The 23043-nt window shown below is 52.5% G+C and overlaps 1 protein-coding gene across 1 annotated transcript; it reads left to right on the top strand.

Annotated features, from left to right (window-relative positions):
* The first annotated feature begins 785 nt into the window (after positions 1–785).
* On the top strand, positions 786–22652 carry SLC41A1 (solute carrier family 41 member 1). Its single transcript, XM_075174489.1, has 11 exons — positions 786–870; positions 1573–2807; positions 8510–8617; positions 12705–12776; positions 13054–13198; positions 13295–13441; positions 14195–14342; positions 14974–15053; positions 15857–15991; positions 17014–17162; positions 18872–22652. Exons 2-11 carry the CDS (start codon positions 2430–2432, stop codon positions 19055–19057), a joined length of 1548 nt encoding a protein of 515 aa, XP_075030590.1. The 5' UTR covers positions 786–870; positions 1573–2429; the 3' UTR covers positions 19058–22652.
* The last annotated feature ends 391 nt before the right edge of the window (positions 22653–23043 follow it).

The raw sequence follows: 23043 nt of genomic DNA, 5'->3' as shown, positions 1-23043 counted from the left end.
TTTTCTTTGCTGAGGTACCTCAGAGGAGCCTTTAAGTCCCGGCACAGAGGCCCGAAAGCTGGCGTGTACCGCTTATACCATGTTGGTGCTCCCGGGCCTGAGTCCCAAAATGATAGACAACGTATTTAGCTGTGCTTAATTAATTAGCTATAGAGTTAAAATGATAAAATGCCCTCGGGTTGCTGTTTCACGGTCATTTTGCGCTGACTGAGCGGTACGGCTGGACACAGCCTCCCCCCGCGGAGGTGTCGAGCATCCGTTTCCCGGGAGGGGGGTGTACCAAAACACCTCCGCGGGTGGGACGGCGGCGCACCTCTGCCCCGCACGGCCACCCCAGCGCAGACGGGGACCCTCCGTGACCCGTGAAACCCTTCTCCCCCGGTGGGGAGAACGAGACCCGCCGGCGCGCACCCCACCGGCGAGGGGCTCCCCTGGCTCAGCAGAGCGAGAGCAGATGGGCAGCGGGGAGAAGGCAGCTGGGAGTCTTTCCTTCCACCGCCGCGCCCCGGGAGCGGGTAGAGCCGCCGGGAGCGCCCCGAGCTCGGCGGAGGGCGGGCGGGATGGCGGCAGCCCCGCCGGCTCGGTGTAGGCTCAGCGCCACGTGACCCCCAGGCCACGCCCCCGCGCCGCGAAGGGGCGGAGCCTCGCGGCTCACCCACCGCTGCGTGGGCAAATGCGTTCCTCTCGGGGGGTGGGGGCTAGGCGTGACGCTACGCGCGCCCATCCAATGGGGGCGCCGCGCGGCGCGCTGGGCAGGGCCACCATTGGCGGGCGGTGATGTCAGGGCGGTGCGGGGCAGCCCGCAGCGGGTCCGGCGCAGCGCGGCGGGGCAGAGCGGAGCGCGGCGGGCAGCGCCGCGGGTGCGCAGCGGTGAGGTGCGCGGCGCACCGGGCGGGCGGGCGCTGACACTGTGGGGGTCCGGGGCCGCGGCAGGGTCAGCGGGGGGCCGCGGCAGTCCCGTGCCGCGGGGAGGGGGCCGGCCGGTCGCTCCGGCGGCCGGGGGAGCTCCGCTCTGCTCGGGGCAGCGCTTCCCCGGGGCCGCTGTCCCCCCCAGCCTCGGCCGGGGCCGCTCTAGAGGTGGTGGCTTGCGGGGCTACGGGAGCGCGGGCCGCCCGCCCCCCCCCGCGCTCGCCCGGCAGCGCTTCCGCCGCGCACGGGGCTGCGGGGCTCTGCGGCACCTCCAGCGCTGCGGCACCCGGGGAGCGTGGAGAGCCCCGGGCCGCGCTTCGCCCGCAGGCCTCCTCCGGCTCTGCGCTGGGCTCACGGGAGGCAGCGCCGGCTGCCGCAGTTGTGCCCGGTGGTGGGGCTTTGGCCCCCGGGCAGGGTGCCCCTGTCCTGCGGCTGGGAGGTCCCTCCTGGGTGCTCGCTTCTGGGGCATGGGGAGCAGAGAGCTGCTCTTCCCCCGGGTCCCCTGACATAGCCCCCCTGAAGCGTGCGAAGGGTTGTGAAAGAGTCAAGGGGATGGTACAGCCTTCGACGTACATTGGAGGAAAGCGTTGTTGAATGAATGAGCCGTTATGCTGACTGCCGCGAGACCCGATAGAATATCCGTTTTCCTCCCATATATTTCAGGTGAAAGACGAGTTCTTGGAGAGTGACGTTAAATCTAAGGCTGTCCAAATGCCAGCTCCCACCCTACAGCCTGCTCAGCTCAGTAAGTAACCTTAACTGGGAACTTGCTGTTACTTTAAATAAGAACTCTCGTTGCCTCGTGCTGTAAGGTGAGAAATTCTTCTGGAAGAGGAAGACGACAGTGACACTTGGAGCTTGCTGGTATTGCTGGCTGTTTTGGCAGGGAGCACAGAGCTGAAACAGAGCAAAAGCCCACAGGAGCCTTCCGACTCAAATTCTGCAGAGGGACGGTGCCACTGGAGAAAGTGACAAAGCCCTGGTAGTAAGAAGAGCTTTTCTGGATTGAATCATCTCTAAAAGCCAGTCCCTCTTGTATCTACCCTCTGCTTCCTCATCACTTTAAGCTTCTGTGTTATTCAGTCATCTTTACTTCATCTGTTTTTCTCTCTGCCTTGTGTGCCCCATCACAGCAGTCGTGCTGCTAGAAGAAGACCTGGAGAAAGATGCATTAAAGTGTCATACATCAAAGAAGAAAAGCTTGGATCCTGTCTCGGTGGCTGCTGTACCGCACAGTGCTGGAGAGGAGGAGAACTAGAGTGAATTTACTGTCGTTCCCAGTTCCTGCAGTGTTCTCTGCTAGCTCAGTGGTTGGTGTCCTCCATTCCTGGACTTTGCTTGATGGGGATCTCTGCTGCAGGAGCAGTCTCTGCACTCAAAGGCAGGCGAGCAGGGATAGGAGAGGTCGCCTCTAGATGCTGGAAAGGCCATTTGTATAAGCTCCTGGCAGAAGATCTCTTCTGGAACAGCTGCTGGCTGTAGGCCTACCACGCCAAAGGTCAGGATAGCCTCTCTGCAGCATGTCTTCCAAGCCAGAGCAGAAGGAGACCCACCAGGCCAATGGGGCTGTGCTGCCCATTGTGCCCGTGGACTGTCTCACCAGTCCGGACCGGGGGCAGCTGGTGGAGCCCTCAGATTTTCTGGGACCCGACGGTGACGGGGTAGAAGTGGTGGTGTTGGAGTCCCGTGCTAATGCTAAAGGGGTGCGAGAAGAAGATGCCCTGCTGGAAAACGGCAGTCAGAGCAATGAAAGTGATGACACCAGCACAGACCGAGGTCCTGAGCCAGCCTCGCCCCTCAAGGAGACCTCCTTTTCCATCGGGCTGCAAGTCCTCTTTCCATTTCTCCTGGCAGGCTTTGGGACAGTTGCTGCTGGAATGGTGCTGGACATTGTGCAGGTAGGACTGATACTTCCCTGGCATGGCACTGGGCTCTGAATCCTGTCTCTGTAGACCATGGCTTGTTCCCAAGCCGGGAGGGACTCCGAATAAGGCTCGTTCAGCAGATAGCAAGTGTGCGGGGAGGAGACCTGTTACCCTGCATGCTGGTTGGGATAGGGGGAGACGGGGGGAGACCTCGGTGGTGTCTGGAGTGAGGGGAGGAGAGGCTGCGGGCACCCCTGCACTGCAGCTGCTCTGCTCTGGCTCCGAGGAGGAGGCTGTAGCTGGCACATGTGCAGCCAAAGCACCTGCCTGAGCACTGAGACCACTCTGTGCTTTACGGCTTGAAATAAAGCGCTTTCCTGATGGTGGCTGTAGACGTCCCAGCTCCAGTCGCTAGTTCCACAGGTTCTGTGTCCTTTTTCCATCTTCGATGTTTGCTGCGCTGTTCCAGCACGCCAGGCTTGTGCCAGCCAGGTTAACGATTCGCCTGTCGCAGCGTGCACGGGACGCGTGCACGGTGGCTTGCTCCGAAGGTCAAAGGCTGGCTGAGTGGCCCTTATGCTGCCTTCTCGTGCTCTTGAAGTGGCCAGGGTCAACTGGGCTAACAGGGTGGTTCCTCCTGAGGGGTGTGAAAGTGATGCTTTGGAAAGACCAGCCAGAGAGCTGGCTGTTACCTCTGGATGAAAATTGATGTGTTACCAGACATGATCTCTCGTTAGGTCTCTCATGACAGGTGAGACTGTGGGAACCTGACAGTTGTGCAGCTTGCTTAGGTTTTATGTGGCAAATGTGACTTCACGGACCGTGGCTCCTGCGCCGGTCTCTCTAGCACGAATTTTCCAAGCGTGCCTCTGGCAGCAGATCAGCTGCATAACCTCTCAGAGCTGTCCTTTGCTCTAAAAGACAGTCTGTGCAGAGTTGTCTTGATGCCCAGCCCAAAACGGTGAGTAAGGCACAAAACCCGATCATCCGTGCAGTGTAGGTTTATGAAACTATTTGGATAGAGGAAGCAGCCATTTTGGAACTGTGGTCAACCAAAAATGCTCTGGTTGAAGCTCCTCTGTTTGCTTAAGTGGGGTAAACAAGCCCTTGCAGTATTGGCATAGAAAGACTTGAATGTCAGTCACTTGTCTGTATTGCTGGCAGTTACGATCATCTCCACCCGAGCTGTGTTCCAGTAGGGTAAGTTGGGCTTTTTTTGTATTTGCGGGTGGTCAAGCAAACACTTCTCTTGCTTTCTTGCCCCTAATGGGTATTTCCCTGTAAGCCTTTGCACACTGGTCAACCTTACGGTTTCTTTTGATGCAGCCTGTTGAGAGAGCTGTGAAGTGACTCAAAACAGGAAAGGCTGGCTGTGCTAAATTAACCCGGGAGAGATTTACAGGAATAATTTTCTTAAAAAGAAAGACATTTCAAGCATGTTTCCCTTTGCAAGGTCCCTGTAAACTCATGCGTGGCTCTTCTAGCAATTTCCCAGTGATATGAACCCAACCTAAAGCCTTTCCTGGAGAAGGAACAGCCCTTCTGGCCAGGGAGGAGCAGGGCAGGGGTGGGATACTGCAGCATACTGCTGTGTTCTCCTGCCTTTTTTTTTATGGCCATTAGAAATAAAGCTTCATAATTGCTCTGTCCCACAGCAGCTCAGCGTGTGGCTGTGCAGCTTGTCCTGCCAACTCCTCTAACTCCCTTTAGCGTTGGGATTAAATGACGTATCTAAATGCCATAGGGTGGAAAAGGGAGACGGGAAGCCTGTGGTCTCGTCTTGCTCACCTGCAGAGTCTGGAGAGCTGATCTTGATAACTGGCATCCCAGAGACTCAAAGCCTTGGATGAAAGCAGGGAAGCATGTGCAGGGGGTAGCTGGTGTACTGGGGCGGACTGGAGTCCCATTGCTTTGGATGCAGCCGTGGTTTGCGATGGATGGAGGGCTCCGTACACTCAATTTCCTCTGTTTTGGATGAACGGACTAATCAGCCAGCTGTAATTGGTCTCCCCACTGTGAAAACAAGCAGCCCTGGCCTTTGGCCATGCTGTCCCATTAATGTGTCCCTATGAATTTGCCTCTCTGGAGGAGAATTTGCCTCTGCTCCCTTTGGGACTGGAGAGACCTTTGGGCCAGGTAACATGTGAGCGCACCAGCTGCTTTTTTGTGTACAGTAGAGGACTATTGGCACAGTCCCCTCTCCCAGCAGAGCCCCGATTGTTGTTTTCCGGACTTGTCCGCTCCCTGGAGATCCTTTGGATGGGATGGACAGTATTTCGTACGGAGGAGGGAGTCTGCTCATTTCCCCTGCTTGACCACCTCTGGTGTTGGCATCCCTCCGGGGTGGTCTTAGCCGGGGCCAGTGGGGAGTGCCAGCCCTGGAGCTGTAGCTCCTGGTAAGGCCGCTTGTTCCTTGGCGTTTCGGAGGGAGAGCGCCGGGAGAAGCGCGCTGTGCGAAGCAGCCGCACCAAAGCAGTCATAGCTCCAACCTGCAGCACATCCCTCCCCTCTGAGCTGTCATGAATCACCATCCTGCTATAATCTGAGCAAAACCACGCTGTTACTCATGACTCTTGTAAGCCTTAACTTTGCAAGCGGTGACTAAAAATGACAGAGGCTGAGAAACAGCTGTTACCTTGGAAATATCTGTTGTCTGCAGGTGCAAAGCTTCTGAAAGGCAGCGAGCCTGCAGGAAACTGCAAAACAGCACCTGGGGTTTGATGTTTCTTCCAGAACCTCTGGCAGGCCGGGGTCTGATCTCACCCCTCCAGTGCTGCACAGGAGAGACCGAGGTCTGGTGCTTCTGGTATCTGGGTAGATTTGTGTTCAAAGGGACCGCAGGCTTAGTAGAAAATGAAGCTGCAATAAGTTAAACCTAGATTGCTTATAGTCTCTATGCCCCCCCACCCCCAGAGGGCAGGGAGGAGGTGCTGGAGATGAAGTGCCTCTCCTGTAAATCTCTTGCACAGCTCTGCTGAAAGCCAGCCGGGAGCCCCTTGCTCCCCAGCGCCGTGTGTTCGCCTTTGCGTGGAGCAGACCGAACCATCTTGGAGGATCTTGTGTGCTGTGTTAGCCTCCCTCCTCGCCCCTGAAAACAGCTTATTTCTGTGCTTCTGGGAGGGGCTGTTACAGGGGGGAAAGGGATTTTAACAGCTCAATGTCCTGAACTTAAATTCATCTTTCCTCTTCTCTTTCCCGTTTTTGTTTTCCCCAAATAGTCTGGCTCTGGTTCTCCCCTTGGAGCCACGTCGTGGGCACACGTCTCTGCAGGGAGCTTTCTTCTCTGCAGGAGCCAGAGAGGCCTTCAAGACGTACTAAATGCCCGTAGACCAGTGTTGTATAACATCTTATATTAAGAAAGTTGGCAGGAGCCCATGGGTCCTGCTCTTTGCAGTGAGCAAGCTGCTGATGTCTGCAGAAATCTCCTTGTTTTCCTTCCCCGAAGATGGCTTTTATTCCTTTCTCCAGGAACATCCCTGTCTTGCTCAGGGAGCTGCTTTAGCAGGCTCCAGTTACAGCGGCTTCTGGCACCAGTTTGCAGTGCAGCCTCCTTTAAAGATTAATTTACAAAGCCAGGGTTTGGACAAGGTGAGGGAGCGCTGCGAACTTGTGCTAGCTATTGCCTGATCTTGCATCTATGATCTCTGGAGGCAGAAGGAGCCAGGAAACTTTTGCATAGCACTTCCAGCCTGCGGTCTGACTAATGACGATGTTCCTTTCATTAAGTGATTCTGGTGACACCCAGCTCGTCCTGCTGGGAAGTGGGAGCTTGTTGCTTGCTGATTGAATTCTAGATACTGCTAAGGGAAGTCGTAGCAAAGGATTCAGCGGTACAACACGCAGCAAAATAATCATAATGCCTGCCTAAAAATAGACTGCGGAGAGCCGAGCTCGCCTGTTCCTAGATGTGACCTTAAAGGAAGCACAGCCTGATGTGCTGCTGTGTCGCGTGAAGTATTTCAGACTGATTCTCCCTCCTGCCTCTCCTGCCCTGCTTGGCAGTGAGCACTGAACTCAAATGTCTCCCTGCTCGGAGAGTCGTGCAGAGCCGTACCCTCTCAGAGTGCCTCTGGCTGCGGTGGAAAGGTCTCCCAAGTCAGGAGCTCAGGTTAGCTGGGTGCAGGGTGGTTGGAGCAGGGGCTGCAGGGACCGTGGTGGTTTCCTTAGGTGCTGCCCATCACAGTGACTGGGAAAGGACTGTTCATTGCACCGCAAGAGTCTGGAAACCAGGTATCCTCAGGAGCCTTGTCCTCGAGCAGGGAGAGGGTTGTGGCTGTGCCTGAAATAGCTGAGCAGCTTTCATCTGTGCACCTGGGAGCCGGAGAGCACGGCTAGCTTGTCTTACAAAGCTGTCAGAAACGTTAAGGGGATTTTTATTGACCGGAAAACAGTTTTCTCCCTTTGAGGAAAAATGGTCCCAGTTCATCCATCTCAAGCACTTACCTGCCTCCTGTGGTCACAGTTTTCTCTCAAATGGTTTTTCAAGTGAGTGCAGCTTGAACATGGTATTGCAAAGGACCTGGCAGGGAACTGGAATTTGTTGGCTCAGTGGTGAAGGCAAGCAGCACAAAGGATGGAAAAATAAACAAAAATAACTGAAGTCCTTCCCCACAGGAAGGTATTAGTCAGGCAGGTAGAGTGACTTGTATTTGCTGTAAGGTGTTGGCCGATAGCGTTCCTTGTCCTAGAAAGAAATACGAGTCCTGTTGGCTAGATAGCCTGACGGTCTGACACTGTCAGGGAGAGCACTGCGATAGATGGAGCCCGTTGCAGGTAATGTTTGCAGGAAGAAAGCTGCGAGAGCCCTGACTGTTAACGTGTTCAGCGCAGCAGCCAGCTGTTGGGAGTGTGATTCCAGCCGTGCTCGGTGTCCTTTAAGGAGTATGGCAGTCAGGCAACATGGGAAGCGGGAGTTATTTTGGACACAGGGCCTTCTTGCAAAACATTCATGAAAATAAAGAATCGGGTAGTGAGGTTTGTGTAGCTTGCAGGGTTTTTTTAAATGTGGTTGTGAGTTTTTTTGGGGGTGGTTTTGTGTTTTCACGGAAGCCAGCTGCACTCCTTTAAGACTGCTTACCCTGCAATTACTCTTCGTTTTTTCCTAAATAAGCATGGCTGCCTGTTCTGCCTCGTGCCCAAGGGAGCTGACTTGACTGTAGAGCCAGAGTAGTTAGAAAATACCTGAGTAATGTAGGTGCCAGGTGAGGGCACGCATCTCCTCGGTGAGGTAGGGGGAACGGAGACCATGGTGGGCTGCTTTTTGGAGCTGGCAGGATCAGGGAGCAGCAATGCCTTGCTCCAAAAAGTATTTGTAAGACGCACGTGTAGGGAATGGCTCTCAGCTGAGATTGACCGAACTTCAGCGCTCAATTCTGCCAAAAACTGTAAGTATTGGGCAAAGTCTCTTCATCTTTCCCTATTTTGGCCTCTGTATGCGTAAACATTTTGTCAGTGGTTAATCTTTGGGGGATTTTTAACTGAAAGTTGCAGGCTGAGATCCGGTTTTTAAGCTCAGCAGGAACATGTGGTCACTGCTACACAAATGTCAAAAACAGTAAAATCACTGCAAAATTCAAAGTGTGGCACCAGAAGGGGAGCTGGGTTGTCTGCGCAGGGCCACGCGCGGGCAGTGCCAGGTTGCAAAGGTGAATGAGTAAGTGACACTCAGTCCAAAGCAAAGGTTTCTAACGTCCATGATTGTTTTTTAATGGTCTTTTTTTGTTTTAATCTTGCAGCACTGGGACGTCTTCAAATACGTGACTGAGGTATTTATCTTAGTACCTGCATTACTGGGCCTGAAGGGGAACCTAGAGATGACTCTGGCGTCTCGCCTGTCAACAGCTGTGAGTATCAGGGAATGGAGGGAAGGAGCAGGATGCCTGGTTTGGGAAGGGGAGGGAAGGCGTATGCGTGTGTTGTGGCTGGGCAGACAAAAATCTCTCTGTGCGTGGGCCTGTGAGGTCGGTGACCACTGAAACCAGAGCCTGGAGTTTAGCATGCTGGGAAGGTGTCTTCATCCCACTGCACTGATCGGATTTGAAGGCTTAATAGTCCTTAAGCTTTGCTGACAGTTCGCTTCCTTGTCGTGGCTGCTCGTGGGCCTGGAGGCACGGTGCGCGAGCTGGCTTTGGCGGTTTAATGTCTGGAGTGCTTGGATCCAGTTTTCTTCTTGAGGAAGCTGGGTGCTGGCATGTCATCAAAGCAGGCTAAAAGAAGCCAGGTTCAGGAGGGCTGGGAGATGAAAGAGCCTGGGGAGAATTGTATGGCAAAGACTGAAACCTTGCAGTGAGAGCTAGCAGGTGGATTGACAGCCTCTCGAGGTTGATGGAGAGGCATGGCTGGGCATTTCTCTTGCTCAAATTCAGTCTGATTCCTGTGAAACAGTGAGCTCTCTGTGAGAGACGGGGGCAGGCTCTGTTAGCTCCTCAGAATACTGTGTTAGTCCAGCTGTAAATGAATTGCTTTGTGTTTAAATGTTTCTCTTAACACAGCAGTCTGTCTCTGTAGCTGAGTGGCGCTGGAGAGAGACTGACATCCTCTGCTAACAGGGACAATAATACTCCTTCCTTCTGCAAAGTATCTTCTGCTTGAGCACGACAGCAAGTGACTGCCTGATCTTTCTGTGTTTCCCACGATGGGAGTACGTATAGCTTACATCTGCAAGGTGTTAGCTGCCTGCTGCCAAGCTTTTAACTCTGCTGTCTCTGTGCTGTGAATTGCTGGAAGAGAGAGCCCTTGCAGCGAGCTGCCTGGTCTTAGCCTTGACAGTGCGGAGGAGCTGACGCGCCTTGGCCTGAGAGAGCTGCTGAGATGTAGGGATGGAGAACTGTCTGCCTGGGTGGTGGCAGCAAGCATGGCTAGCAGAGAGCTGCTTCTTAGCGTGCTCCCTTCCTCTCAGCCTTCCCCTTACTGGTTGCTGCAGGAGAAAGCAGAGGAGAGTGTTGAAAAGGTCTCCTGGGTCCTCTCTCGTCCTGCCATCCTGAGCAATGAGGTGATGCCAGCTGTGACTCTGCTCCTCAGTAGCTTCTTGTGGCCTCTGAGGCCCAAGGTTTCTGGTGCCTTCCAGGAAGGCAGCAGAGCCAACGCTTTGAGCTGCTCATCCAGCCTTTGTCACCTGCAGCCCCTGTTGTCCCTCTTGCAGTAGCTCCCTGATGAACCCTGAGGGATGCTGCTCTCATCCACTGAACCAGTGGCACACGGGCATCGTATTCTGAAGAGTCTGGGGTTTCCCCTGCAGTCCCTGGGGAGCTGGAAGGCAAACGGCATTTCCCTGGACTAGCCCTTGGCTTGGCCTCTGCACCCCAGCCCCTGCCTGCCGATGCCTGCCAACGGTGGGGACCACCTCGTTCTTGGATTCAGCCCTTGCCCTCGGTTCTCTGAAGGAGCGGGGCGCCGAGCTGCCTGGGGATGGCCGTGCCAGCACTACCTGGCAAAAGCTGGGCTGTGGCTGCTCCCCCTCGGTGCTGGTCTCCTCTCTCCAGGCGCTGCTGGGGAGGACAAAGCTGCTGGGAGGCTTCGCGCTGCCCCGGGCCCAGCTGTGCGCCGGTGCCAGGGCTTGCAGGGACAGAGGCTGAGCACTGCAGCTTGTGTCGCAGGCTGAGCTTTGTTTGCCCCTTGGTTCTGGGAAACAAATCCCTTTGTTTTATTCGCTCTCTATTGTTGGGATCATGTCAGGATCCTTGCTGTCCCAGACACAGGCCGTTCTCCCTCTTGGCCTTGGCCAGCTTGCACTTTCTGAGCGTGGGGTTATCGAAGTGAGTGCTTGGCTCTCCTGGGACAAAGGCAGTACTTCTGCGGCCTCCGTTTTCTCCATCCTCTTCCCTTATGGGGCTGGCACGGAGCAACTTTGGGGCAGGCTTGGCAGAGAAACGAGACTGTGCAGAAAGCCACCGGAATGCAAAACTTTCCCCTGTCTGCTCTGGTGCCTGCAGCAGGGTCACGAGGGCCCGTCCGTGCCGAGCGGCTGCGGCCCTTGCGCCGGCTTGGTCTCCTGGTGCCTCCTCCTGCCCCTGAGCTGACGGCTGTGGGGTGGCGTTAGCCTCGTGGGCCAAGAACCCAGGCTTTGCCCTCTGCTTTCCTTTGCCCAGGCAGGAAAGAAGGCTGCGCTGCCTCTACATGAATCCCCAGCTTTGCACTCTACCTCCTTTTATCTGTGTGTGGTGGGATAGGACCATCTCTTGGGCTTTCCTTTTTTTGCCTTGCCCTGTTCTTCCCTCAGCATGGGGGACCCACGTGCAGGCGTGCGGAGGGAGCTCCCCTCTGACCAGGGCTTCACGGTGTGGGTCTCGTGCTCTCTCTGCAGGAAAGCAGCCTGGAGTGGTTTCTCAGACTGTGGGTTTCTAATTAGTGCTGCATTAAGGCACCTCAGAAATTCTTTTCACAATTAAGAAGCAAAACTCTCCCATTAGTTAAAGGATTAAAACCCTGTTGCCAGTGACTACAGCTAGGTTATGTTAATCCCAACCTAATTGCCATGTGGCTGGAATTTTAAGGTCAGGCTTCATATGGAGCTTAAATTCCTGTGCTGGATGTGCTCAGTGCTACTCCAGTCAACTTTTTGTTGGTTTTTCCCCATTCTTTCCTTCTCTCCACTAAACTGACCGGAAGAAAATCGCTCCAGAGATGGATGCATCTCAATGCTCGTTGAAATAAGCTGGCAGTTCTCTCAAGCGCATGCAGTAAGGAGAGCTGAAGGATTAGTTGATCACTGACTTCTTGTTTTTTCCAGAGGCCGGCAAGAAAACCTGAGAGGCAGAAATTGCTGCTGTGTCGTTGAGCAGAAATTTAAGTTTGACACTGTCAGCACTCCAACATGCATTTACCACTTCAGATTGCTTGAGCCTCTCCCTTATGATTTCATAGTGACAAACTTGTTTCCTCTTCATGTTCATCAGCTTCTGATAATACCAGATTGGATATAAGCTTATACCCTCTGCCTATCCGTTCTTTGCATGACCTAGAAGGTGCTAGGGAAGAGCAGAACCCTTATGCTCTGCAATAGCCAGCAACCTGCAGTGATTCTGCTGGGTTATTTTGGATCGTACGCCAAGGAATTAAAGCAACTTTCCGTCTGTTCTGGTTAGTCTGATTAGCATCTCCTGCCGTTGTATTGGTGCCAGATGACCCGTGTGCCATGGCTGCTTCCCGCTACTCAGTAGGTCTCCACGTGGCATTAGCCTTGTTTACTCAGCTTTTAACTGAAACAGTAGTTCTTGCTGCCAGCTTCCTCTGCCCACATGATGCTACTCTGGCCTTGGTCCGTATCGGAGCTGATAACTGACCGGGGAGTCTGTGCACCCCTATTTCCCTCCTGGCTGGCTGACCTGAGGGGCGGCATGACCCAACTGGGCCTGAGCCAGGCTTGGCTTGATCACCAGTGGAGTGAATTCAATGAGTAAATAAGCAGCAGTGTGTGACTCTGCATGGGGACAAAGTATATCTTGTTGCTTTTGCAAGATTTTCATCAGACGTTCTATTGACATCGATTCCCCTTCACGCTCCCGTCAAAACCCCCTCTGTAGTGGGTCTGGCTCCACGCCTGCCGCGTCGGAGAGTGTCAGCCCGTTCCTGCAGCTGGGAAGGAGAAGGTGCCGAAACTGAATCTGGGAAGTGCTTTGGTGTTCTGGAGTACAAAACCAGACTAACTGTTGCGAGAGACACTGGGTGTAGAGCCCGAGTCACGTTCACAGAACTGCATGTCACGTATTGGGGTGTTACTGCAGAGCTGTGCCCCGGCTGTACACACATACGTGCACACATGGACACACACAGCTTTTCTACTTAACTGTTCTCCCGTAAGAGCTGAGGATTTGAGGTGGTTATTCTTTCCTGCTCCTGGCACAAACTTGCGTAGCTGGAAGGCAGGAATTTGACGGGTAGCAAATGCAAAATGCTGTCAGTTTTTAATGATGATGTGATGTCTTCTTGCAGGCTAATATTGGCCAAATGGATACACCCAAAGAGCTCTGGAGGATGATTACAGGGAACATGGCTCTGATACAGGTAAGGAAATGTGAAAGGAGAAGAAAGCAGGAGTATTGGTAGTTGGTGTAGGCCAACTGTGACAAGTGTCAGGTTTAAATGCCTGGGTTTTGGTATTGTCAGCTGCTTGTCCCACAGTCATCTTGCTGTAACGGTTTGCTCTAGAGGTGAGACTGTTTCCCTGCTAGACGCTAATCCACCTGAATGACGGTACCCTGGCTGGTGTTTCCCTCTTCCCTCACCCCAGGACCATTTTGCTCTCTAGTCCTCTTGGTGACTGTCTAGCTTTTATTTTCAGGTTCAGGCTACTGTGGTTGGCTTCCTGGCCTCGATCGCAGCAGTGATATTTGGATGGATCCCAGATGGGCACTTCAGCATTGACCATGCTGTCCTGCTTTGTGCCAGCAGTGTGGCTACTGCTTTCATTGCTTCCCTTGTTCTGGGTGAGAGACAGACCCTGCACACCCTCCATGCACCTCTCCCTAAAATGATGGGCTGTCCTTGGCCTCACCCTGTTTTCTTCCTCTTTTTGGCTGTAGGCATGATTATGATTGGGGTCATCATCGGATCCAGGAAGATGGGGATCAATCCTGATAACGTCGCCACACCAATTGCTGCCAGCCTGGGGGATCTCATCACCCTGGCTCTGCTTTCAGGAATCAGCTGGGGCTTGTACAAAGAGCTGGGTGAGGAGCAACAAAAGGCCTTTGTCTCTCCCTGGTCCTTCCACGTGCTGTTGCATCTCCCTCACAATTCACCCTCTTCCTTCGCCCTTCCTGCTCTCGGGGTGTATAGGATGCCTGGCCTGGAAGCTACCTCAGTTAGTGAGACCTAGTCAGAACTGATAAGGGGAGGAAACAGACCTTCTTACTGCCTTGTAGCTGCAGACAGTCTTGGCAGTGATCTGCATGCTTCCTTCTTACCAGGTAAAGTGGTAAGGGAGAGATTGTCTTCTTCCAAGTGTCAGGGGCTTGGGACAAGGCAGCTTTGGATTTCATCTCGTGTACTGTCAGCACCAGCCGGGGATCCTCAGTGCAGAGCTGCAGCTGTAGACTCTGGACTTCCTCCTCCTTCCCCTCCACCTTCCTTCCCTGGCGGCTGGGGTGCAAGGGATGTGACTCAGCCAGGTTCAGCCAAAGGTGAAGCAACACTGGGAGGTCTTGCCCAGGAGCGGGAAGTGGGAATGAGCAGTTAGAAATTGAAGAGATCTGACTCAGATCTGTTGATAAAGCCACTGTGAGGGCACCAGGAGAAGGAAATGGCGTGTCCTGCAGAGCTGAGGCTGGTCTGGTCTAGTTTGTCTGCCCTTACTGGAGTTTCTGACTCCAGGGGTGACAGCAGTCTGTGGGCAGGCTTGATGAGCTCAGCTGAAGTAGCACTCTGCCTCACTGCAGCGGGATGTGTCCTTGATCTGTTGCCTCTGCTTATTTACCCCTCAGAGAGCAAAGCCTACGTGAATCCGCTGGTATGCGCCTTCTTCATAGCTCTGCTGCCCATCTGGATCATCATTGCCAAGAAGAACGCAGCAACTCGGGAGGTGCTGTACTCTGGCTGGGAGCCAGTCATTATCGCAATGGCTATTAGCAGGTAGGAAGGCATGGAAGAGTTCCTCTCCCCCAAACACAGACAGACAACGCACCCTTCCCACGGCCCTTTCAACCTCTTAGCCCTCGGTAGGTTCTGGAACAAGAGGAAACCAAACCTCTTCTGCTTCCACGGTCCAGACTGCCAGGAAACGAGGTTATTTTGTGTTTTCTAGACAAAGACACAGGGTTCTAGGTCCTGAGGCACAGGAGTGATTAAACACCTGACTGCTGGAATCCAGGGCCTTAGCAATGTCCCAGCTGCTGCTGGGAGCCTCTGGCATGGCCGCGGAGTAAACACAGATCGCATTTAGCAGTCTTCTGCACAAGAGCCCTCTCTGCCCTCTGAAGGGCAGGATTGCTTTTGATCATTGTGTTGCAGTAAACTCTACATTAGGGGATTTAGTTTTTTATGGTTTTTGGCAGCAGTGAGAAAAGATCCTGCTAAAACTGTCTTCTATTATCAAATATTGAGGCTTAAAGTCATGTGCAACAACTGCAACCATAGGTGCATGTTAATAGGTGTATATATCACCCTTGGGTGCACACACTGCAGCAGAGAGACCCCTCAGTGCTTTGTGTGAGTATTTCCTAATGAGCTTTCAACACTGACCTTTTCAATCTTCCCTCTGCAGTGTTGGGGGTTTAATTTTGGACAGAACGGTCTCAGATCCAAACTTCGCTGGGATGGCTGTCTTCACACCGGTTATTAATGGTGAGTTCCCTTCCACTCTGGTATTACAGCTCTTGGAGACTCTTGGCAGACAGTGGAATTGTCCCGTGTGCCTTATTTCATGGAGATTAAGGAGACTAATTCCTTTTTGATTGCCAGTGAGACGTGGTGGTTAGACCCAAGCTTCACAGCAGTGTGGCTCCCTCTGGTGCCAGCCTTTCACCTATTGCCTAAAAGACACGTTTTCCAGGGGCTCAGCAAAAACTGTCTTCATTTCCTGATTCCTCCTGGCTGGTGGAAGACCCCCATCTTCCAAGATATGTGCCTTGTGGCACCTGGTGACATAAAGATTTGGATTTGCAACTCAGAATCAGGAAATGTAATTGCTTCTGGTATAAAGCTTTGACCTCCTTTCTGCCTAATGAATCAGGGAAACTCCTTTCTTTTATTACTTTTTGCAATAAACGGAGTTTATTCTGAGCCAATGCATCTTGTGCTAGTGGGTTCCACAGTTTCATTATGCCTCATGCAAAAAATAATAGGTTTAAACTTCCTGTGTCTGTTTCGGTGGCTGACTCGTCATTTTTTTTGTTTCACCTATTTCTTTCAATCAAAGCTGCGGTAATAGAATTACATCTATGTTACTGAGGGGCCTAAGGGGAAACCGTAGAACAGTGTGCTTTGTCTCAGCTCTTTACATCCTGCAGAAGTGGAATTCGGGTCAAGAATAGACTGTCCTACATTATTCCAGCACCTGGCAATTCCAGATCTGCTGACTGTCGAAAATAGCTCTTTCTCTTTAAAGTGTTTGAGACATCATCTTACTGCTCTCTCCTTATCTGCAGGTGTGGGTGGCAACCTGGTGGCAGTGCAGGCTAGTCGCATCTCCACTTACCTGCACATGAGTGGGCTGCCTGGAGAGAGCTCCGAAACAGCCCCTCGCAAGTGCCCCAGCCCTTGCAGCACTTTCTTCAGCTCAGGTATCCAAGTCGGGTGTTGAAATATATTGACTTCTGCCAGCAGCAGTTGCTGCAATTGCCTGGCTAAACTTGTCTGTGACAGTCGCTGGGGCACTGTCACGGGAAATGGTGGCTGAAGTCTGCTCGGAGGCAGCTGTCAGCTCAGGGATGTGGCTGGTCTTCTGGCCTGGCCTGCCCTCTAGAGACGGTCAGACCTTTAGCAAAGCTGCTGTGCCAGAGGACATAGTCCTCTGGATGAGGAAAACATGGTGCAGAAGTCCCATGCCCTGACCGTCTAACACTGTAAATCCTCCACCCTCTAAATCTTTTCCAGATGTGTCCGGGATACTGAAACCCGCCTTGAGGCTGCCCGTGTGTTGCAGCTCTGCTGGGCTTATAGAGCTGCAGTTGCAGAAAGCTTCTCACTTACGAAGGCTTCCTAACAGCTCTGTTATTTGTGGCAGTTGTGTGGCAGAGCACAGCCCAAGCTTGCATTCCAGCACAGAGTGCAGGCAGAGGTTATTACTCTCCAAACTTCCTAGAGAGGCTTGATAGCCTGCAGCCTGGGTCCTGGCCTTCTGGGCCACGGCTGTCCCTGAAGAGCAAGGAGGGGCGAGAGGTCTCCAGTGTGGTGGTGATCTGTTAGGAAACTGGTCACCAGACAGGGTGCAGACAGAGCTCCACGGAAATTCAGCGTTCGCGGTAAATTCTTGACAGCTCTGTCCTGAGCCCTGTCAGAGGTGGGGCGTGAGTCCTTTTGGCAGCTGAGGTCTGAGAACAGCTTTTGCTCTGGGGACAGAATTAAGCTTTCCTACCGAGCTTGGTGCAAAGGGTCCTTGGGCGTCCTGACGGTCGGGTCATCGTTCGAGGCGCTGCCTTCCAGCCTAAACCTGCAGTGCGGGGATGAGGGTCCCGTGTTCTGGTCCCTGCTTCCGATTTGACCGCAGTTGTGCTGCCTTGTCCCCTGGAGCCCAGGGAGGCTGCAGAGTTGCTGTGTGTTCAAGCCTATCCTAAGCCTGAACTCTATCTTTGTTTCCTTGCAGATGTGAATTCTCGCTCTGCTCGTGTGCTTTTTCTTCTGGTGGTGCCTGGACACTTGGTTTTCCTTTACACCATCAGCTCCATGCAAGGTGGACACACGACGCTCACCCTGATTTTCATAGTCTTCTACATGACAGCTGCGCTTCTCCAGGTAAGCTGGAGCCCTTCCAGGGGCTGTAACCCCTCAGGCTGGAATAAGGGGACGCTGCCATGTCATCTGCAGTGGGGACCTGCTCAGCCAGTTAAGTCGTCGGTGCACTGCTGAAGGCACTGCAATATACCCTATCCCTGGGTAAGAGATTTATGTGCTGGGGAGAGGTATGCCAAGTAGATTGTATTTGTCAAATGAGCCGGTATCAAACTGAATTAATCCTTCTTTGTTGATACCTGTACACACAATTTTTCCTTCCTACCATTCTTGGCAAGTTTTGAATCTGGCTTTTGTCTCTTTTAAGTCCTTCTGATAGCAGAAGTGTTTACCTCCTATGTGTTAATCTGTCCTACAAAGTGCTTTAGCAGTTTTTAAACTGCTGGTGAAGAAAACAGGATGTGGAATTTGCAGGAACCCTGTGCCTCGTGTGGCTTGTCCTGCCCTTTCCCTGTGTCCCCTGCAGGGTAGAGACCTGCCAGCTCTGCGGCGCGGGGCTCTCGGTCTCCTCGCAGGAGCTGTGCGAGCCCATAGCGATGGCTGTTCTGAGGGTCGTGCACAGACCAGGGTATTCAGAAATACCGAATTCGGACGTACTGCAGAAATCCAGCAGGCACTTGCAGGAGTCTGGCTGCCTGCGTCGGAGGGCAGGGAGAGACACTCCGGTTAGGGAGTTTCCTACTAAGCCCAGCTACACCCCCCCGCTCACCCCCTCTGCTCGGGGAACCAGGCAAGCTGGGCCTGGTTTCAGTGTCCCCTAAAATCAACAACCGAGACCAGCGTGAGGAAATGAGTCAGAGCATCCATCAGAGGCAAGAGCGGAGCGCTGTCATCCCGGAGGCTAAATTTAGGTTGTGAACTCCTGCTGGGTGCTTGGGCACTTGGAGGGGGCTTCCGCCCGCAGCTGCTCTGCAAAGCCGCTGCTGTGAGCAGCCTGCGGGCTTGGGAGCACCGGAGCGGGAGCTGGCAGCAGAGGGACCACCGTGTGCTGACTGCTGGGGTCCTGAGCTCCACTGGGTCCTGAGCGAGACCCTCCCAGCCCCGGAGACACCAGAGGCATTAGCAGCAGGCCTGTGGCCACTTCAAATCCTTGTGCCAGACCTAAGGCTTGAGAGGGTCCAATGCGGATTTCTTCTGTCTTTAGATACTAATAGGAGCCTCTCGCTGCCTTGAAGCAGAGCGGGGAGAACACCACACTCTGGTAGTTTCAGCTGCTGGGCAGTTGCTCTTCTGTTTCTGGAAGCCAGGCATTGCTGTCCCTTCCTGAGCATCCAAGTTCCCTCTTTGCCCCATGTCTCTTCAAGCTTGTTCTGGTTAGATCTGAAAACTGAGGTGCAAAAATTAGACTTTTTGATGTTTGGGTGCCAGTGTTCTCCTTTCTAAGCCTAAATTTGATGGTGACGTGAAGCTAAAGAAGGATGGGGCAGAGGCTGTTAAGGACACAGGGGATTTGGATGCCCAGGGGCCCACTGAAACTCGCCAAGTTCCTCTTTGTGCTGTACTTGTTGCTTTGGGGATGCAGCCCACGTTAAACGCCTGGTCAGCAGGATGGTTCTGACCTGCCACCAGCTCTGTGCCTTGGGTTGAGGTTGTGCCCTCGGGCTGAGCCTGGCCTGCCCAGCTGGAGGTGCCCCAGCTGATGCTCCATGAAGGCTGGGATTGCAGAGGTCAGGATTTGTGGCTGATGTGGCTCTTTTCTTCCTGCCTCCCAGGTTCTCATTCTTCTCTACATTGCTGACTGGATGGTGCACTGGATGTGGGGCAGGGACCTCGATCCTGACAACTTCTCCATCCCATACTTGACAGCGCTGGGGGACCTGATTGGAACAGGTCTCCTCGCTCTCAGCTTTCACATCCTTTGGCTCATCGGTGACCGGGACTCCGATGTGGGAGACTAGCTCTCCCTGCTGCCCCCCCTTCTCACTGCTCTCCTCCTCCTTTCAATTTGTTGTTGTTGTTTCTTTTCCTCCACCCTTGTTCTCCTTTGCTTCCTCCCCCCACCCTGTCTCTCTTGAGACTTCATCTTTGATACTGGATTCTCATTATTTTCAATGGGAATTTTATGTGGTTTATATTTCAAGCCAAGTTTGTACAGAAGATAAATCTAGTTTTAGGAAGGACAAAAAATGTGTAACAAGACAATCACCAAGTGCAATTTCATAGTAGCTATGTCTGAACCAAGGTTACAGTGAAGATACTGATCAGTCGGATCACGCGGGGAGCCCACCCTGTCCCAGTCACTAGCGGTGAAGGGCTGCTTTTTTCGCTTCATAAGCGTTTTAAATACTGGAGGTAAGGTTCAGATTTATTTTACTGAACAGGCACCTTCTAGCAAAGTACAACCTCATGGATGAGGGCATGGGGTATCTCCTGTCTTCTCTGCCCTGTCGCCTTCCTCCCTTGTGTTCGCTCTCTGAATCCCCCTCCTGTGCCTAGCATCCAAAGCACGCGAGTCTCTGGTAGAGGGATTAGCACAGATGGCGAGGAAGGGTCCTCTCTGCCAAAACACCCATTCCTGTGTGCCCACAAGGAAAGTGAGTGATCTCGGGTTTGAGAACTGCAGAGCCCTGAAATCTGGCTGCGAGCAGGCTGGTCTCTGCTGACAGATTTAGGCTCGCTTTTGCCAACCATCCGGCAGCATCTCAAACTGCAGACTGCTCTCTCATCGTGAACAGATTCAGCTACTGCTGCATGCAAAGGGATACGCTCAGTGCTTTGTCTGAAGAGGCCGTGAGCTCTCCCCGTCTGTCCTGCTCCCCTTCCGCCTGCCGGTGCTCTGCTGGAGGATCTGCTGGAGCCATCACGGATGCTGTGTGCAAGCCTCTCCTTCGTGCTGGGATGGGCACGGCACTATTTTCACGGCAGCCTGCTCAGTTCGGTTGACTTTTCTTTCCTGGAGGGGTGGATGGAAAAATAGATCCTGTTTTGTGTGTTAAGATTTTCTTCCAGTTGCTGAGTGCTACTGACGGGCCCATTGCAGCTGGGAAGAAGCCACCCAATACCTCTCCCAGTTGAGCCTGAGGCATTTCAAACTTGGGAGCATTAAGCTTTTTGTGTCTCTTAGAAAAGGACATCCATGTTCAGCCGCTGGATTTCTCTGTATGTGTAGGCGCCAGCCAGAAAACAGGTCAGCGGACACAGTCAGATTTCTAAAGCCCTGGTTCTTGGTGCGGTTCTTAGTCTCTGTACGGGACTGTAGCAAAGGAACCCGCTTGCCCTCGAGCAGGCTTGTGAAATCTGGCATCAGGGCTACAGCCCAGCTTGCAAGTGCTGGCCAGGCACTGCGAGTGCAGGGCTCCCTGCTCTGCTTCTTTCCCCTCTGCTTTTTGTGCCGTTCAGCTCGGTGGTGGCTGAGATGCCTTCTCTTCCGCTGCTGGTGCATGCATGGGCTGCATGAGAGTCTGCAGCGGCGTAATGAGAGAAAACCTGTTCTGGCTGTGTGACTGAGGCGTTTGTGAATGATCTTCCCGAACACCGTCGGCACTCAACGCTTTTTAGTTTTCCCATTCAAATATAAATCAATTCAGTAAACTGAGTGCAGTTTGATGTAAGCAGGTCTTATTGACTTGGAAACTTCACCCAGCTACACCAAGTTTAAATGATGTGCTCAAGCAGACAGTGCTATTAAACAGGCTCTAATGCATGAATATAAATTGAATGCGTAAGTGTGCATGGGGGGAAAGCTCTTAACATCTGTCAAGGATGAGGAAAATACAGTATATTGCGTGGAGCCTAATTTCAGTGCTGCACTGCCCAAACCTTGGGGAGCTGCCAGTATCTTCCCAAAAGCTGGGGGAATGCCTACAGTATTCAGCGTAGTAGCACCTTGCATCCTGATCCTGAAATGGCAGCAAAGCTCTCATTTTAGTTAGCTGTGCATGCCCGGAGTGCTGCAGTTCTGCCCCTGGTCTGGACACTGCCTGTCTGACTTATTTGCAGCTCCAGAACATAACCTGAAATCTGCTGCTGGATTTGTGGTTGTCTGCTTTTCCTCTTGCTTTAAGTGTGTTTCTCACAGCAGAATGAAGCCATCCTTGACTGGCCTAATTTCCTCCTTTAATTTAACTTCTGTATTTCTCGTACAAACCAACGCTTGTCTTCTCCTTTTGGCTTTCTGTCCCAGCAGTTTAATCACTCATCTCTGCTCAGCTGCAAAATGGTGCGATGTGGTGCTGGGAATGCTGATCTTCATTTGAAATAAGGCCAGTTTGGAAGATCTGTTTGTTACTCTGGACGATGCCGGAACTAGCTGAGCTTTACAAAGCCCTGCCTAAGTGCAGGCAGTTTTGCTTTTTAGGTAAGGAGCAAATCATTAGGAACAGTTCCTGCATCCCCCCCAAAAAGGGCTGAATGCACTCCTTACGGTCCAAGTCAAGACCAAAGTTAGTCTGGGATCGGGTCTTGTCCCAGCCCAGAGATCTGGTTGCAGAGCTGGTCCTTACTCTGGAGAGGAGCGCGTTGGAAAGGAAGGTCGGGATTAGTGAGTGGGAAACCAGTTCTGGAAAGCCACGGGGGCAGATGTATCCAAACCAAACGGCAGTCAGGCTCCTGCCTGCTCAGGACCTCTCTGAAGTTGTGGAAGAATCCTTTCCTGCTTCCGTGGGTGCGTACTGAGTTCTGCTGCTGCCGCCTAAGCTGTTCGTAGTGTTCAGGAGGCAGAGATGGGATCCTTGCCCTGTCAGGCTGCTCACTCTCAGACCCTCAGAAGAGCAGGTGATCTATTTTTGAGACGGCTTTCCCCTTTCTACCTTGCTAATGTAACGTCAGGCTTGCTTTCCCCTTCCCCATCTTTGCAACATGTCCGTTGTGGCTCTAAACCTCATACTCTCCACCCTAGTGACGTGACTTCTCACAGATCTCGTTTGGCCAAAGCTCTGTTCACAAAAAAAAAAAAAAACAAACAAACCAACGCTCACACCCTCCTGTACCGAAGTCTCAGCCCAGGGACTTCTGGAGTATTCTCTGCTGCTCACCTGATTTCTCTGCCTAATGATGAGGAATAGATCTGAGACTTCCTTCCATTAACACTTAAGCTTTTTTATATATATATATATATATATATGAATATGAGAAACTTTCCTGGTCTTTTAGGTGTCACATCACTAGTTCCCCAAGAAAAGATTCCCCAGAGGAATAATCTACCATTTGTCGTCTCCTGTAAAATGAAGAGACCCAGAGGTGATTGAGAGCTGTCATGCTGCTGGGATGGTGGTGTCCATACATTTATATAAGGCGTCTAAGGTGTGTGCGGGGAATAGGTCAGGAAAGAATCTAATTTAAAATTGAAGAATATTGATGGTCAAAAACTTTTCCCACCAGTTGCACTCAAATGCATGCCTACTATACAGCTGACTGCAAATGAAAAATACTGGTTTACTCTTTTTATTAAAGGAAAAAGACTGTCTTAATTATTTATAGTTCCTATAACTGAATTGACAGATGTCAACTTAACTGATAAATTATATTTGGTTAAATAAAGATGACATTTATTTATGTGGACTGTGGTGTCTTTCCTTCATACGCCCCTCTGCTTGGTTAAAGGTCTCTCTCATGTTTTGTAGCTTATTTTAGCTTACACTGAAACTCTTTTGATACGCAGTGGAATGAAAGTTAAGAAAATCAAATAAATTGCTGTGCACAAAGCAGAATGTGATTAGTATAAATGACAGATTCCCGGGCTGCCTTCGGCCGTGCCCTCGGTTGGGCGCAGGTGGCTGCGCGGGGGCTCCCAGCAGGAACGGCGGGGGTTTGTTCTCGGCCGCTCGCTGTGTACAGAAGCCCTGCCCTGGCTTACCTGTGCCTCTCTGCCTGCCACTGTTGGTTAAGGTATGTGGGACAAAAGGGTTCCGCACATTTTGGGGGCACGCTAAGCCCCTGAATTTGC

This window comes from Calonectris borealis, chromosome 26, assembly GCF_964195595.1.
Source record: "Calonectris borealis chromosome 26, bCalBor7.hap1.2, whole genome shotgun sequence".
In the NCBI taxonomy this organism is placed as follows: Eukaryota; Metazoa; Chordata; class Aves; order Procellariiformes; family Procellariidae; genus Calonectris; species Calonectris borealis.
This window is presented reverse-complemented; position numbering and strand designations above follow the sequence as displayed.

Coding starts and splice junctions, on each gene's coding strand:
- SLC41A1 (XM_075174489.1), top strand. CDS start 2,430: ATGTCTTCCAAGCCAGAGCAGAAGGAGACCCACCAGGCCAATGGGGCT. Junction 14,343..14,973: donor ATCGCAATGGCTATTAGCAG/GTAGGAAGGCAT, acceptor TTCCCTCTGCAG/TGTTGGGGGTTTAATTTTGG. Junction 15,992..17,013: donor CAGCACTTTCTTCAGCTCAG/GTATCCAAGTCG, acceptor GTTTCCTTGCAG/ATGTGAATTCTCGCTCTGCT.